General features: G+C 36.9%; 1 protein-coding gene across 1 annotated transcript; it reads right to left on the minus strand.

The window, feature by feature from the left end:
- Window positions 1-350: 350 nt before the first annotated feature.
- LOC113118150 (kielin/chordin-like protein) lies at window positions 351-12,999 on the minus strand. The gene is made up of 17 exons (XM_026287097.1): window positions 12,867-12,999; window positions 11,796-12,060; window positions 10,746-10,828; window positions 10,563-10,656; window positions 9,832-10,005; window positions 9,664-9,746; window positions 9,461-9,581; window positions 6,916-6,998; window positions 6,733-6,832; window positions 6,572-6,660; window positions 5,554-5,826; window positions 5,205-5,377; window positions 4,579-4,690; window positions 4,246-4,347; window positions 3,997-4,161; window positions 3,498-3,795; window positions 351-1,146 (listed from the first exon to the last, which is right to left on the minus strand). The coding sequence occupies exons 2-17, from the start codon at window positions 11,998-12,000 to the stop codon at window positions 929-931; spliced, it is 2,373 nt and encodes a 790-aa protein (XP_026142882.1). The 5' UTR covers window positions 12,001-12,060; window positions 12,867-12,999; the 3' UTR covers window positions 351-928.
- Between the last annotated feature and the right edge of the window lie 5,593 nt (window positions 13,000-18,592).

An 18,592-nucleotide genomic window follows, 5' to 3' on the forward strand; every position in this document is an offset into this window, starting at 1 on the left:
AAAAAATTATGTACTACTTTTTTTGTTTTGTTTTTTTACATCCCCCAACATTTCAGATTAAATAGTGTAAAACAAATATGAAAATGACTGATAGAAATATACAAAATTGTTGCTCTTTTTTTTATTTTTGACTGTTTTTCTCTAAAAAGGAATTAACCATTTTAGAAAAAACATTTTAAATGCAAAAAAGGAACTAACAGAGGCTGGGTAACAGTGGGATTATGTGTAACTAATATACTTTGACAGTAAATGAGGACACAATGTTTAGACCATTTACAGAACCTGAGAATGTCAATGCATCTGATGAATATAACAATCATAACTCAAAATAATCCTGTGAAGGCACTGTTAGATTTAGCTTGTGTTTCTTTTTTTATTTAGATTCATTGTCAGTGTTGCAAATGAAGTGTATTCATAACATATTGTATTTTAAGAGAGTAACAAAATATTTAAAACCACAATACCAGTGCAAAAAAGCCCTATCTTGTTCTTTCAGGAAAAAGCAGGTAAACTTTGTCCATCTGGCTCAAAACATCCTCCTATCAGCGGATAAAAAAATTTAAATGTAAAAATTAGCTCCATGAAACTCAGGTTAACACAGTGTCCTATAATCAGTCAGAGACACTTACACACAGTAGCACCAATAAAACAGTTCAACAAAACAACTAAATGCAGTACACAGTAGAAGAGTGTTTATGTGGTTTGAGATATAAAGTAAAACTTAAATGGGCTTCAAGTTCAAGCATCAACAGTTAGATTTTAGGCTACAAATTCAGAATAAATCTTATAGTGTGAGACCAGGAATATGAATTAAATGAAATAAAGCAAATTCTAATTTCATGTTGACTTAAAGAGCTTGTTGCTTTTCATCAGATCTCAGTTTTAAGCTGATGTGACTCCACGTGATGCTTGGTAGAGTTTGTGGCTCTCAGAGATTGCCATGGATAATTTTCGGGCATTTCTCGGGGGCGATGCAGTGAGCGTTGTGTTCCACCAGGCCAGCGGGACACTGGCATCCCGGCACACAGGGTTTGAAGCAGTGAGACTCGATCACGCCAAGCGGCACGTCTTTGTTAAAACATGTCTTAGGACACGGTGGCCCGCATTCATCAAACACATATCCGCGGTCAAGAGGACAGCCCACAGCTGTAGGGATGGAGGAGGGAAAGGATGGAGTTAAACTAAAGCACAAAAAATATTAAATGACTTTAATTTTCCCTTATACAAACATAAATTCATAACGACATGTAAAGGTCCCTACATTTTAATATACTGTGTTAATAATATCAAAATAATTAAAGAAACTATTTGTAATCAGAGTACAGGTGCATCTCAATAAATTAGAATGTCATGGAAAAGTTAATTTATTTCAGTAATTCAACTCAAATTGAATTGTATTTAATAACTTCAGTGCACACAGGCTGAAGTAGTTTAAGTCTTGATTGTTTTAATTGTGATGATATTGGCTCACATTTAACAAAAACCCATCAATTCACTCTCAACAAATGAGAATACTTCATAAGACCAATAAAAAGTTTTTTTTTTTGCGAATTGTTGGCCTTCTGGAAAGTAAGTTCATTTACTGTACATGTACTCAATACTTAGTGACTACTTTTGCTTTAATTACTGCCTCAATTTGGCATGACATGGAGGTGATCAGTTTGTGACACTGCTGAGGTGGTCTGGAAGTCCAGGTTTCTTTGACAGTGGCCTTCAGCTAATCTGCATTGTCTGGTCTCTTGTTTCTCATTTTCCTCTTGACAATAGCCCATAGATTCTCTCTGGGGTTCAGGTCTGGTGAGTTTGCTGGCCAGTCAAACACACCAACACCATGGTCATTTAACCAACTTTTGGTGCTTTTGGCAGTGTGAACAGATGCCAAATCCTGCTGGAAAATGAAATCAGCATCTTCAAAAAGCTGGTCGGCAGAAGGAAGCATGAAGCGCGCCAACATTTCTTGGTAAAGGGGTGCAGGGTTTTTTTTTTTTTTAAACACAAAGGACCAACACAAGCAGATGACATTGCACCCCAAATCATCACAGACTGTGGAAACGTAACACCGGACTGCAAGCAACTTGGGCTATGAGCTTCTCCACCCTTTCTCCAGACTCTAGAACCTTGGTTTTCAAATAAAATACAAAACTTGCTCATCTGAAAAGAGGACTTTGGACCAATGGGCAACAGTTCAGTTCTTTTTCTCCTTAGTTCAGGTAAGATGCCTCAGGAGTGGCTTAAGAAGAGGAATACGACAACTGTATCCAAATTCCTGGACACCTCTGTGTGTGGTGGCTCTTGATGCCTTGACCCCAGCCTCAACTTTCTGTTAACATGCTTGGATACAGCACTCTGTGAACAGCCAGCTTCTTTGGCAATGAATGTTTGTGGTTTACCCTCCTTATGAAGGATGTCATTGATTGTCTTCTGGACAACTGTCAGAAGAGCAGTCTTCCCCATGATTGTGCAGCCTAGTGAACCAAACTGAGAGACCATTTTGAAGGTTTAGGAAACCTTTGCAGGTGTGTTGAGTTGATTAGCTGATTGGCATGTCACCATATCCTAATTTGTTGAGATTGAAGAGTTTTTGTTAAATGTGAGCAAAAATCATCACAATTAAAAGAACCAAAGACTTAAACTACTTCAGTCTGTGTGCACTGAATTTATTTAATACACAAGTTTCACAATTTTAATTGAATTACTGAAATAAACAAACTTTTCCACAACATTCTAATTTTACTGAGATGCACCAGTATAGCATCAAGTCAATTAAACTCTCAAAAAGATCATTTTAATTTGCATCAAACGATGAGGCATCCTTTCGTTCCCAACACATTATCCAGTCCATATCAGCATAAATATCCAGCATGATATTTTTCCACATTGAGATCTGATGTGTTTTCAAAGGGTTCCTTTAATTTTTTGAGCAGTGTATTACAATATATCAATACGTAAAGAATTGTTGCTTTTTATAACTATTGAAAAATATGTGACAGTCTACACCACCAGTGTAGTAGTGTTTTCTCCTCACCAAAGCTGCATTTTATCCAAAATTTTAAAAACACAATAATATTGTTACATTTTCTATTTGAAAATTTTGAAAATGTAATTCATTAATCTGAATTTTTAGCATCATGACTGCAGTCTTCAGTGTCACATGATCCTTCAGAAATCATTCTAATATACTGATTTGACGCTCAAGAAACATTTCTATATATTGAGTATACATTACAGAAGACAAATGTCATTATTAAGCTCAATTTAGTTCAATATTGATTCAGTAACAGTGTCAGTGTTGCAATATTCATCAATTGCGAAGGAAATTGAATTCAGCTATAAAGCAGCTCTACAGAAAACAATAGTATTATTATTCCGTTCAAGTCAGTTCAGTGTTGATCCAGATCAGTTTAATGACACTGTCAACACAGCAAAGTTCATCAATTATAAAATGACGGCACAAAAGAAAGTGCACACACTGTACTGTATGTGTATTTGTCACTCACCACAGAGTGTCGGCGACCTCCACTGCAGGATAACTCCAGCCTCACGGCACTCAGATGCGTAAGCCTCCAACACATCACACAAACACTCGTCTATATTGGAGCCGCAGGCACACAGATCATACACACACGAAGCAAAGAACATCTCGGGTGGCACCAGCTTGTGACAGCGCTCAAAAACGGGCGACTTCAGCACTGCGCAGCGAGCGTTCGCAGTCTTACGGGCCGAGTATCCTGCTTCTTGACACGGGAGAATGTTTATCGCATCAGGACACTGAACACTTGGATTTTCACTGCCCACCTGCAAGGAGATCAAAGTATATATAATTTAACATTCATGTGAAACACATGATATACTACTACAGTAAAAATGATGCATCAGAGCCGATATTTTGTGCTTTGGTGTATAAATTGGAAAATCTTATTATTCTACTTTTGCTGTCAGCTACAATACCACATATCAATAAGCAAGCACAGCATGAAGATGTTTTAGGATCTTAACCTTCCAGTCGTTTCCAAACACTGCTTCAGAGTTGGTGATTTGTTTATTGCGTAGTATCATGTCGTCATGAGGGTAGTTATTGAAGTTGCCGCATAAACCACACATGTGCTTCTTGTAGGTGCCAGGAACACTGACTTCCAGATGAGAACGACCATTCCACAACACCTTACATCACAAAGAGAAAATTAATATAAAACATTACAAATAAATCCCACGTCCTATAGGAGACTGACCGCCCAGAGGCTGTACCTTCAGCCCAACATTGGTGTTCAGGAGGATGGTGTTGGTCTTGCGTTCCAGGTAAACATACGGCTCTTTAAGAAACGGCAGAGAGACTTGCTGATAATCAACCTGAGGCATGGAAAAAATAAAAATAAATGTACCTGTATGTCATGTGTCCATTAACCAGTGTCCATGTAATGTAAACATGTGCATGTGTTGTTAAATTATTGCTGACACTATTATAGGCAAAAAATAAAATAGTGAGCTTTCAGATAAACTATGAAATCATTTAAATTCTACAAAATACCATATTCATGGTAAGCAATGAAAAAGTTTAAACAACATTGTAAAACATATTACCTTGACAATCCAGTCCTGGAACAGCTGTACCACAATATCTCCAATAAACACGGTCACTTCTTTAGTCCAAGACACTCCCTTACGTCCCCGGTCCTCATTAGACACATGAACACTGGAACACAAACACAAGTGTCTGTTCAGACTATGTACTGTACATATGGACTACACTTTTTATATCTATTTTTAAAATAATGTTGCTAATTTGCTTTTTTGGGTGAATTATTCTTCTAATGCACAAAACCCACTACCGTTCAAACATTTGGGATCTGTCTCATGTTCACACTCATTTGATTAAAAAGTACAGTAAAAACAGTACTAAAATGTAAAATTTCTGTGATCAAAGCTGAATTTTCAGCATCATTACTCCAGTCTTCAGTGTCACGTGATCCTTCAGAAACCTAATATGCTGATTTGCTGCTCAAGAAACATATCTTAATGTAATCAAATTTTTTTTTTCAGTACAAAAAGTTCTGATATGTTTTGTAACATTAATGTCTGTACTGTCACTTCTGATCAATTTAATCCATCCTTGGTGGAACAAAAGCATTAATTTCATTTGAAAAATCTCACTGAGCCCAAACATTTAAACGGTAGTCTAGATATGATTGAGACAATATACTGAGCACCTGAAGTCTCCGCCCAAACAGTCCTGAGCCAGAACATATGTGCACTTCCCCTGGAAGTTCACCATCTTTCCATCAAACGTTCGGTAATGAGGGTCTCCAAACACAATGCATGTGGCTGGTCGAGGAATACAGTGAGGACAACACATTCCCGGAACCAGAGCCGGCGTTTCATCCTACAAACACACAAATGTACCATACATTCAGCTCAGTTACATCTGAGAGTCCCAAAATGTCCTCACTATTCAAAAATATCCTCACTAATACAGTAAAACCTTATGAGTTTCAGTAGGTTTTTTCAGCTATGTGAAGTCCTCACTTTAATATCCTCAAAGGTGTATTGTCATCCTACCGAGGCACACGTGAGCGTTGGGCATCTCTGGGTCTGGCAGTGCACGTCTCCGTACACACAGGTGCAGGACGTACACTCGTCCACCTGCCAGTGGTCATTGTGGTTGTACCACTGACCATCGTACACACACTTTGCATGAGCGTCTTTGGAGTAAGCCACAGTTATGATGCCTGTGCACTCAGGACAGCACTTCCCAGGACTCTTCACTTTGATCCATCCATTCGGACATTCGAGAGGAGGACACTCCTGCAGTTCACACTCGATATGCCCTTGCTAAAACACACACACACACACATACACACTACTTTAAAATGAGCTTAATACTCCATTATGTTTTTTTAAAGGGCTAATTGTGTCACTAAAAGCATCAAAACAATTGCCTAATAAAACTGACAAACAATTTGATTTGATTTTTATTGCAATGTTAGATATTTAAGTGCTTTAAAGTGTGCTTAATACTGCTGCAAATGCAAGTCTGTTTGACATCAGAGTTTGGTGTGTTTGATGTAAGAGTTGTTTAATGTTAAAAAGCATCAAAATAACAATTTCAGATATATATAACTCAACTGTTAAAAATAACTGTTAAATATATTTTTTTATTTTGTTTAATTTTTATATATTTCTATTTAGATTTAAATTATCTTTAATTCCAGTTTCTGGTGCATGGTTTCAGTACATTACTTCAAAATGTGCCAAATACTACATTAACATTACATTTTACAGAGCTATTAATGTGATTAAATTTGTTACCCAAACAACCATTTCCTAATAAAATGGACATAATTTGAACAGTTTGTTTTGAGATCCATCAAAAATTTCCCTTCAAGTAAAAATATGAATTTAACTTCTAATTTTGTATTTTATTAGTTGGTCCATATGGAACAGATTTTTTTTTTGTTTGATGTGAGAGTAAGCTTACATTAAAGCACCAAACAACACACAAAAAAGCAAAATGTGGTTTTGTGTTCAAGTTTCTCTTGAAATGGTTTCCTGAAAGTTAAATGTTAGTGTTCCTCACATTGCAGATGCAGGTGACACACTCGTTGTCCCTGTCCGTCCATCTCTGGCCGTTTGACACGCGATATTGGTTGCCCTCTAATACACAATCTGAGACACACACATACACTGATGAGCACACATATACAGCGTTGCAGTGTTTCTGATAGAGAGACTCTTTACCATCACAGATGGGACAGCAGGAATCCGGCGGTGTGTGCTGTTCGGCCGGAGGGCAGCTGAGAGGAGGACAGCCCCGATGGATACACGTCCACGTCAAATCCTACACAAACAAATTATTCAAACATCATTTCAATGCACATGGCTTTTTAAAACAGTAGTGTGTGTGTGTGTGTGTTTCTATACCTTGCACTGACAGGTAAAACATGGATCATCAGTGGCCAAAACTTCATTACCGATCAGCGTAGCTGTGCAGTTACTGAGGGGCTCTGAAACACAAACCACAAGAATAAAACAATCATCCTATAAAATTCATTTTAAAATCAAATTATCTGGAGAAACTCAACTAGGATTTAAAATTAGTACAGTCATGTCGGATTAATAATGCCGTTGGTTGCTTATTTTGGTATAAAATACATTATAATATATATATTGTTTTAAGTAACTAAATGTTTATGCAATTTATGTGATTATTTAACCATCTTGCATCAGTTTTGCATTTACTTATACTTTTCAGATAAATACAACTTAAAAAATCCATTGAATTAATCAAGTGATCTTAAAAAGATCTTCTTTTAGAAGATATGCCATATTTAATTTGACACAAAATAAAGTATGGTTTGTTCAATATGTGTCACTGTTTTGAAGATGAGTTAAAGTTCATCAAAGTTAAAAAAATTTGATTCAATTAGAAAATTAGAAATGAACATGGACAGGACAGTGAATCAATTTGACCGAAATTCACCAAAATGTATTTTTGTCAACGCAAATGAAATAAAAAAATAAAATCAACTATACAAAAAGTTATTTCTGATAATAGAAGTAATAGAAATAAATAAATAAATAAAAACTAATACAACAAACTGTTATTTTACTATTATTTATATACTATTACAGTATTCATTAATACTTTAAAATAGCCCTTCATAGTACCGAAACTACACTCTTTAAAGTTTTTAACGACCTCTTTTTGATTACAGACTCAGGAGATTCTGCTATTCTAATGCTGTTAGAGCTTACAGCTGCATTTGATACTATTGATCATAATATTTTGATCTCTAGGTTGGACCACTGTGTTGGTATCAAAGGTATTGCTCTAGAGTGGTTCAGGTCATATCTGTCCGATAGGAAGTTTTTGTTTGCCTTGGAGACTTTGTGTCCCAAATGGCACCTTTTCCTTGTGGAGTCCCTCAGGGGTCTATTCTTGGCCCGATGCTATTTACTTTGTACATCCTTCCTCTGGGGTCTATCCTGAGAAAGCATGGCATTTCGTTTCACTGTTATGCATATGACACACAACTTTATCTGTGTAAAATGATAACAGCTCTGTAAAATTATTGTTGGACTGCCTCGCAGACATTAAAGCCTGGATGGCCATGAACTTTTTACATTTTAATGAGAGTAAAACTGAAATTGTATAATATATTTGGCCCAAGTAGTACCCATGTGGCCCCCAATACAGAATTGGGTTTCTTAATTCCGTTTGTTAAATCTTCCGTTAAAAATCTGGGAGTAATCATGGACGGTGATTTTAAACTTGAAAAGCAGATAAATTCTGTGGTTAAAGTCAGTTTTTTTCAGTTAAGGCTCTTGTCATTTAAAGACTTGTTTTTATCTCCTCTCGATTGGATTACTGTAATGCCATCTATGCTGGAGTCAGCCAGGCATCTCTTTCACACTTGCAGTTGGTACAGAATGCTGCAGCTAGACTACTAAAAGGGGTACGTAAGCATGACCACATTTCTCCATACTGGCCTCCAGTACGGTTTAGGATTGATTTTAAAATTTTAGTGTTTGCCTACAAATCCCTAAATGGTCTATTCCCATCTTACCTTTCTGACCTTATACAACAAAATGTTCCATCTAGGTCTCGTAGGTCGGCAGATTGTATGCTCTTGGCTGTTCCTAGAGTAAGGTTGAAACATAGGGGAGATCGGGCTTTCTCAGTTGAGGCCCCTAAACTATGGAATAATTTACCATTGTCTGTGAGGCTGGCCTCAACACTAACTGCTTATCTTAAAACACATTTATTTTCCTTGGTTTTTAGTTCAGTTTGAGAGCTGTGTGTTTTTGTCTTTTTGATGTCATTTTATTTTGGTTGTTGTTGATTTATGATGTGGGATGTACAGCACTTTGGTCAACTTCTGTTGTTTTAAATGTGCTCTAGAAATAAAATTGACTTGACTTGCTATTATTTTGCTATTTTCAGTTTTATTTTAATTTCAGTTTTGTCATATTTATTTGTTTTTATTGTGTTTTTATATTTCTTATTTATTATGTTTATTAATATTTATATTTAGCTTTATTTTTATTTTAGTTTCAGTCTTATTTATTAAATTTATTTTAGTATTTCATATTTACTTTCAACTGAATATAAATTTTATCAATTATTTATATTTATATTTATTTATATATTTATATATATTTAGCTTTATTGCAGTTACATAAGTAATTTAAATTCATTTCAGCAAGGTTCACTTTGTAACATTAGTTAATACATTATGCATCATTAATGTTAATTTCTACATATACTAGTACATTATTAACATTTCAAGTTGTATAAATTAACATTACTGTGTTGTGAACAAACTATTTATAATAAATACGCTTTTGTTCATTTTTTATTAGTTTTTGCTATCAATTCATTTCATATGTGAGAATAAAGAGACTAAGGAGTGATAAAACTAGCACAGCAATGTAAAGCATCTGCTGACACTTTGCTCATACTAACGTGCACAGACAGGACAGCAGGAGTCAGAGCCACTGTAAAGGATGTTGTGTTTAGGACAGTCCACCAGACTTGGGCACTGCTTCCTGTAACAGCGTAAGTGCTGTTTCCCATCTGGCATCACCTACAACACACACACACACACACACACACCTGTAAGGCGAGAAAACCAATGCATGCACACATCATGTTGTGCTGAGCCATACCTCACAGGTGCAGATCTGACAGGGGTCATCAGAGGGGTGGAAACTGTCTCCAGGGCCGTACACACGGCCTTCATACACACAGTCTGACAGAAGACACAATTTCAAACTCAAGACCTCCAAAGCAAAACTATGCATGCACAAAATGGATTGTAGGGATTGTAGTTGTACCTGCACACACTGGGCAGCATTCGCCCGGCACGCTGATCTGGTTTAGACAGGTGGACAGACAGTGGACCTCTGAGCAGGTGGTCACTCCATTCACACACATGCAGGACATGCAGGGACTTCTGGATGCAAACCAGGTACTGCCTTCAAGATGCTCAACGCCATCATAAATACAGCCTGAAAAACAGAGAGAGATAGAGGGACAACTCACATTAGTAGCACTTATTTTAGTCAAAGTGTGATCTATACATAAAATGTAAGTTTATATAAAAAAATAAATTAAAAAAATGATATATATATATATATATATATATATATATATATATATATATATATATATATATATATATATATATATATATATATTTATATATATATATATATATGTGTGTGTATATTTAAGATAATATATAGATAATATATATAAGATCATTAAAATGTTTATTAAAAATGCATAAATAATTATTAGACTTTATTAAATGTATATTTATTAATAAATGTAGTAAAATTTTAATTAATGTTTTAATAAAAAATAATATCAAATATTAATTATTTTTTCTTTTTAATAAAGTACTCGTTCAAAAACTAAAATCCTACAGGATTTGATGTCACAGCCTTGAGCACATTACATATGACTGCAAATAAAAATCATTCTGTTAACTGAAATGAAACTAAAAAATAAAATAGGGAAAAAATAAAATGCTATATGGCCTCTTTAATGGATGTGTCTGTACCTCTGCAGCGGGGACAGCAGGAGCCGGGGTCTGTGACCTGATGCATGCAGGTCAGTTTAGGACAGTCTGGACCCACACAGTTCACCTCACCGTCCTGAAACACACACACACACACACACACACTTGTAATGAGTGAGCTCTCAGCAGCATGAAACGGCTGGTTTTGTGTGTTGTGTGTCGTACCACACAGGTGCATTTGATGCAGGGCTCATTGGGGAGGGTCAAGCTATCTCCTTCTAAATACTCCTGACCTCGCTGAAAACATCCTGTGAGGCCAAAGAGACAGCATGTGAAAACCAGATCTCATACAGACACACTCACAGGAACACAAACCCACATCTTTGCAAGAGCACAGATGTCTTTTCTAGAGCTTCGGAGCTCAGCTGATCTCAACAGAGCTTGAAGTTAGGTATTTTGATACCATACCATGTTACAGTTTAATTACCATATTCATGTATTATGATATTTATTATGATATTTGCATAGTACTCGAGAGACAATTTATGACAGTACCATGGTACATGTCCAAAAAAAAAAAAACAAAAAAAAAAACAAACAAACATGGATTACAATGCCACTTTTTTTGTTAATGTATTGTTGCGACTGTTAAATCATAATCAAAAATCTGGCACCCTCCTTTATAACAGTGTAGAAGCATTTTATTTTATTTTTATTATTATTAGTAGTATTATTTGTTAATTGAATTTAATTGTTAATGTGAAAAACCATGGTTTTACAACTGCACTTTTTTTGTTAATGTATGTTGCTAGTGTAAAACCCTAATAGGGATCCTCATTCACAACAGTGTTTAAGTTTTTTATGTCATATTGTACATTTTATTTTATTTTATTCTGACAGTGAAAAAAAAAACATGATATTACAAATGACACTTTTTATTATTTTTGCTAGTGTAAAAAAGTACATATAAACATTTGTGTATTATTTATTTCTTAAATTCTATTTTTAATTGAAATAGAATTTAGAGATTAACATATTTATTATTCTTATTTTATTTTTATTTATTATTATTATTTTTATACTCTGTTCAGCACTTTGGTCAGCTATGCTGGGTTTAAATGTGCTATTTAAATAAAATGTACTTACTTTTTCTATATTTCATAGATACAGATTAGTTTATATTTATTGGATTCCTTAATAAGTTGCAAGTACAACATGGTAGAACATATTGTCTGCTGTTTGCTACAGACCTCACGTGTAGACCCACACACTGACCTCTGCACTGAGGGCAGCACTGTCCCGGCGGGGTGATGGGGTTTTGGCAGGAAACCTGGGGACAGGTGATTGGGCTGCATGTAACAGAGCTGCTCTGACACACACATCCCCTGCAGGGGTCTGAGGGGGCGTAGAACGTCTGCGAGTCTCTGTACCTCTGCCCTTCAAACAGACATCCGTCACACACCGGACAGCAGTCCCTCATGCTCACCGGATGAGCACACTGTTGGGGACACTGCTTCGTCTCGCAGTGCACAAAGCCGTTCTGAAAAACACATGTAATGGCACATTTTTGTTGTTGCTCTCTAGCTACTAGCATAAAACCAGCTTTTATTTAATTATTACATTGCTGAAAGGGGTTAAGTTAGAGTTTAGTTTTGTTTTGACTAACAAATGCTGTATTATGGTGCAGTAATGTTATCTATTTGTAATATAAATGTACTGTACTATTATATTTTGATAAAGAGTATACCATAGCATATGCGTATGATTAGCAATTAGCTTAGCAATCCTCAATATATATATATATAAATATTTTGGTATTTATATGGTATTGGTATTACAATATAGTATTTTCTTTCTTTTATATTGTATAGTATTTTATTTTATGTTATTTTATATTTTCTTTTCTTTTTGGGGAAAACATAATTCTTCTTATTGTTGACACTGGGGGAAAACATGGTGTTACAACAATAGAACTTTGTTAATGCATTGTTGTTACTGTCATAAAATCAGAAATTAATACAATCAACACTTTATCACAGGAATAAATTACATTGTAAAATATATTAAAATTCAGACAGTTATTTTGAACTGCAATAATAGTTCCTACTATTACTGTTTTACTGTATTTCTGATTAAATAAATGCAGCCTTTGAAAGTGTAACAGACTTTTAACAAGAAATGTAAAGAACATAACTTTTTTTTCCCAAAACGTTAAACATTTAATAAACACTGAAAGGTTTAAATACAGTAGTTGCTCATACTTATTCATACAAACCACTGAACACCATTCAAGTCTGGTATTTCACATTCATAAAATGTCAAATCTAGGATTTCCAATTGCGTTACCTGACAGGTGCATGTCACACAGGGATCCTCCGGGTCCTGGAACCTTTGGCCGTTTGTATACAAGTACTGCTTGTACTGGCACTGCCCACAGGAGTCACCACAGCAATCGTCACCTTCATACAATCATCATTGAATAAATGGCTGTCCACTGCTCCGGGTGTGTGTTCACAGTGTGTGTGTGTTCGCTGCTGTGTGTGTGCACTTTGGATGGGTTAAATACAGAGTACGAATTCTGAGAATGGGTCACCATACTTGGCTGAATGTCACATCACTTTCACTACTATACATTTTTGTGATACTTACAACACCGACTCATTAGCTTAGCAATTCTCAATACTGCAACTCTAACAGTAACTCTAATTAGAGTCTAACATCCATCTCTGAAAGTGTTTCTCTCAGAGTGATTCAAACCAGTCAGGATTTGGCTTTGTATGCTGTTTTACAAGGTAACTGCCAATGTACAGAATGTAGACACAGAGACAACTCATTTGGGTTTGGAACAGTTCCTGTGTGTTTTTATGTTTCTTTTCTTTCTCTTACCTCTGTGATCTGGGCAGGGTGCGGGGGTCACTTTGAGATTTTCAACACAGGTCACCTGTCCATCCCGACAAGAACATGTTTGGTCAGCAACAGTCCATGTGGCTCCTTCTTCATATTGAAAAGAATTCCACGTACATCCTGCCGCACACACATGGACACAGAATGCAATGAACACACATACACTACTGTACAAAAGATTGGAGTCTGTCATTATTTTTTATGTCTTTAGGTGCTGTCATGATATCAGATTTTTCACCACACAATTTTGGCCAAAAGAATGAACAATAACAAAATATTGATATCTACAGAAAACTTGAAAAACAATATTAAAATAAATAATGTAAATTATATATTGTTTTTGTGTATATAATAAATATGTACATTTATATCGGCGTTAACGTGCTGCGTTAACGTGAGACTCTTATCGGTCGATAAAAAAATATTGCCGTTATTCTATTCTCAAAGTTGGGTTGGGAACAGAATTTTATAGATTGATAAGGGCTATATCAACTGGCATTAAATTATGAATATATACAGTACAGACCAAAAGTTTGGACACACCTTCTAATTCAAAGAGTTTTCAATGACTATTAAAATTGTAGAGTCACACTGAAGGCATCAAGGGCTATTTGACCAAGAAGGAGAGTGATGGGGTGCTGCGCCAGATGACCTGGCCTCCACAGTCACCGGACCTGAACCCAATCAATATGGTTTAGGGGTGAGCTAGACCGCAGACAGAAGGCAAAAGGGCCAACAAGTGCTCAGCATCTCTCGGGGAACTCCTTCAAGACTGTTGGAAGATCATTTCAGATGACTACCTCTTGAAGCTCATCAAGAGAATGCCAAGAGTGTGCAAAGCAGTAATCAAAGCAAAAGGTGGCTACTTTGAAGAACCTACATTATGACATATTATCAGTTGTTTCACACTTTTTTGTTATGTATATAATTCCATATATAATTCCCCATGTGTTAATTCATAGTTTTGATGCCTTCAGTGTGAATCTACAATTTTTATAGTCATGAAAATAAAGAAAACTCTTTGAATGAGAAGGTGTGTCCAAACTTTTGGTCTGTACTGTATATTATCCTTATGAAACATACCAGAGATGGCTCGAAGAACCCAGATAAACCAGATACTGTAAATCCGTCAAAACACTTGTGTTGTTAGCTGTGCAACCTTGACGTTAGACATGTTCGAGGAAAAGACAGGGTGGTGGCTGATGCCATGTCCAGGATTTAGGGTAGGTGAAGAGGAAGGTATACTGAAAAAGAAAGGTAGGATTTGTCTATGGAATATTTTTCTAAGGTGATGGTAGGGGATGAAGGTGTTACATGTGTACTTTAACTGGTTATTTTTTCCCTTTTGTAATGATTCATCTGCCCTGCAAGGGTTTTGTTTTGTGTTTCTGTGTCTCTGTCATCTTATGAGCAGATCCCGTTACACCTGTGGACCGTACAGTGGATCCAGTTGTGCCCCCCTTTGTTTCGTTTGATTTTACCCAACTATTTTCCTCCCCACTTGATGTTGTTTTTGCTTTGAAGTGAATTCCCCTAATGAATCCCATCCTGAATATGGCATCAGCCACCACCTTGTCTTTGCCTCGAACATGACTAATGTCGAGTTTGTCGGTCAGACGTGTGTAATCTTTGATGACCAGCTGACCTTCAAAGACCACATTGCAAAGACTGTTTCTGATGTTGTGCAATGCAAACCTGCAAGATCAAGCAGAGCATGCTGCACAACCTCTTGTCCAGGACCTTGTCATTTCTAGGCTGGACTACTGCAGTCCTCTTCTGGCTGGACTTCCATCAAGCACCATCAAACCTCTACAAATGATCCACAATGCAGTGACACGACTGGTCTTCAACAAACCCAAAAGAGCCCATGCTACCCCTCTCTTAATCTCCTTGCACTGGCTACCCGTTGCGGCTTGCATCAAGACACTGATGGTTGAATCTAGAACATGTCACAGGCTCAGCACCTGTCTATTTTCCTTCACTGCATCTGCAAAATGACTAAATGCAAATGTGAACCAACTCCTTTTGTGTTATTATATGACCGTCCGTAACAGTATCCATGAGTTATGATGTGGTTATCATCATATTCACAGTCTTGAAAAGGAAGAAAATGACAAGAGTAAACTAGCCCGGATCCCCCGGGTCCTTGAACGTTTGGCCGTTTGTATACGAGTGCTGCTTGTACTGGCACTGCCCACAGGAGTCACCACAGCAATCATCACCTTCATACAAGTATCAAGAACTAATCAAGTTACTAGACTGAACTGTGTCTGGTGTTAGTCTAAGCATCAACTGTTTCATTCTCTCAGCCTGAATAGTCTGCAGTTCTTCAAAACCTAGTGAGGTGACTATCTAGACTGTAATTATAAGCATTATAGAAACTTCCAGATGTTTTGAAACAATAGGCAGTATGTGAAACCTTTTTTATACCTATTTTTGTCAGTTCTGAGAATAGGGGTAATAATTTTGTTCTTCTAACTCTAATTAGAGTCTAACATCCATCTCTGAAAGTGTTTCTCTCAGAGTGATTCAAACCAGTCAGGATTTGGCTTTGTATGCTGTTTTACAAGGTAACTGCCAATGTACAGAATGTAGACACAGAGACAACTCATTTGGGTTTGGAACAGTTCCTGTGTGTTTTTATGTTTCTTTTCTTTCTCTTACCTCTGTGATCTGGGCAGGGTGCGGGGGTCACTTTGAGATTTTCAATACAGGTCACCTGTCCATCCCGACAAGAACATGTTTGGTCAGCAACAGTCCATGTGGCTCCTTCTTCATATTGAAAAGAATTCCACGTACAACCTGCCGCACACACATGGACACAGAATGCAATGAACACACATACACTACTGTACAAAAGATTGGAGTCTGTCATTATTTTTTATGTCTTTAGGTGCTGTCATGATATCAGATTTTTCACCACACAATTATGGCCAAAAGAATGAACAATAACAAAACATTGATATCTACAGAAAACTTGAAAAACTATAGTAAAATAAATAATGTAAATTATATATTGTTTTTGTGTATATAATAAATATGTACATTTATATCGGCGTTAACGTGCTGCGTTAACGTGAGACTCTTATCGGTCGATAAAAAAATATTGCCGTTATTCTATTCTCAAAGTTGGGTTGGGAACAGAATTTTATAGATTGATAAGGGCTATGTCAACTGGCATTAAATTATGAATATATAGGTTACAGTACAGACCAAAAGTTTGGACACACCTTCTCATTCAAAGAGTTTTCAATGACTATTAAAATTGTAGAGTCACACTGAAGGGATCAAGGGCTATTTGACCAAGAAGGAGAGTGATGGGGTGCTGCGCCAGATGACCTGGCCTCCACAGTCACCGGACCTGAACCCAATCCAGATGGTTTAGGGGTGAGCTGGACCGCAGACAGAAGGCAAAAGGGCCAACAAGTGCTCAGCATCTCTCGGGGAACTCCTTCAAGACTGTTGGAAGACCATTTCAGATGACTACCTCTTGAAGCTCATCAAGAGAATGCCAAGAGTGTGCAAAGCAGTAATCAAAGCAAAAGGTGGCTACTTTGAAGAACCTACATTATGACATATTATCAGTTGTTTCACACTTTTTTGCTATGAATATAAATCCATATATAATTCCCCATGTGTTAATTCATAGTTTTGATGCCTTCAGTGTGAATCTACAATTTTTATAGTCATGAAAATAAAGAAAACTCTTTGAATGAGAAGGTGTGTCCAAACTTTTGGTCTGTACTGTATATTATCCTTATGAAACATACCAGAGATGGCTCGAAGAACCCAGATAAACCAGATACTGTAAATCCGTCAAAACACTTGTGTTGTTAGCTGTGCAACCTTGACGTTAGACATGTTCGAGGAAAAGACAGGGTGGTGGCTGATGCCATGTCCAGGATTTAGGGTAGGTGAAGAGGAAGGTATACTGAAAAAGAAAGGTAGGATTTGTCTATGGAATATTTTTCTAAGGTGATGGTAGGGGATGAAGGTGTTACAAGTGTACTTTAACTGGTTATTTTTTCCCTTTTGTAATGATTCATCTGCCCTTAAAGGGTTTTGTTTAGTGTTTCTGTCATCTTATGAGCAGATCCCGTTACACCTGTGGACCGTACAGTGGATCCAGTTGTGCCCCCCTTTGTTTCGTTTGATTTTACCCAACTATTTTCCTCCCCACTTGATGTTGTTTTTGCTTTGAAGTGAATTCCCCTAATGAATCCCATCCTGAATATGGCATCAGCCACCACCTTGTCTTTGCCTCGAACATGACTAATGTCGAGTTTGCACGGCTGCAAACACAAGCTCCTGTCCATGAGATCAATCAACTTCGGTCAGACGTGTGTAATCTTTGATGACCAGCTGACCTTCAAAGACCACATTGCAAAGACTGTTTCTGATTTTGTGCAATGCAAACCTGCAAGATCAAGCAGAGCATGCTGCACAACCTCTTGTCCAGGACCTTGTCATTTCTAGGCTGGACTACTGCAGTCCTCTTCTGGCTGGACTTCCATCAAGCACCATCAAACCTCTACAAATGATCCACAATGCAGTGACACGACTGGTCTTCAACAAACCCAAAAGAGCCCATGCTACCCCTCTCTTAATCTCCTTGCACTGGCTACCGGTTGCGGCTTGCATCAAGACACTGATGGTTGAATCTAGAACATGTCACAGGCTCAGCACCTGTCTATTTTCCTTCACTGCATCTGCAAAATGACTAAATGCAAATGTGAACCAACTCCTTTTGTGTTATTATATGACCGTCCGTAACAGTATCCATGAGTTATGATGTGGTTATCATCATATTCACAGTCTTGAAAAGGAAGAAAATGACAAGAGTAAACTAGCCCGGATCCCCCGGGTCCTTGAACGTTTGGCCGTTTGTATACGAGTGCTGCTTGTACTGGCACTGCCCACAGGAGTCACCACAGCAATCATCACCTTCATACAAGTATCAAGAACTAATCAAGTTACTAGACTGAACTGTGTCTGGTGTTAGTCTAAGCATCAACTGTTTCATTCTCTCAGCCTGAATAGTCTGCAGTTCTTCAAAACCTAGTGAGGTGACTATCTAGACTGTAATTATAAGCATTATAGAAACTTCCAGATGTTTTGAAACAATAGGCAGTATGTGAAACCTTTTTTATACCAATTTTTGTCAGTTC

This window comes from Carassius auratus, chromosome 18 (genome assembly GCF_003368295.1).
Source record: "Carassius auratus strain Wakin chromosome 18, ASM336829v1, whole genome shotgun sequence".
Lineage (NCBI taxonomy): Eukaryota > Metazoa > Chordata > Actinopteri > Cypriniformes > Cyprinidae > Carassius > Carassius auratus.

Excerpts from the sequence above, each read along its gene's own strand:
- LOC113118150 (XM_026287097.1), bottom strand. The coding sequence starts at position 12,000 with ATGAGGGACTGCTGTCCGGTGTGTGACGGATGTCTGTTTGAAGGGCAG. Across the intron at positions 4,162-4,245 it reads ACACCAATGTTGGGCTGAAG|GTGTTGTGGAATGGTCGTTC; the intron begins GTACAGCCTCTG and ends TTGTGATGTAAG. Across the intron at positions 3,796-3,996 it reads TGTTTGGAAACGACTGGAAG|GTGGGCAGTGAAAATCCAAG; the intron begins GTTAAGATCCTA and ends ATCTCCTTGCAG.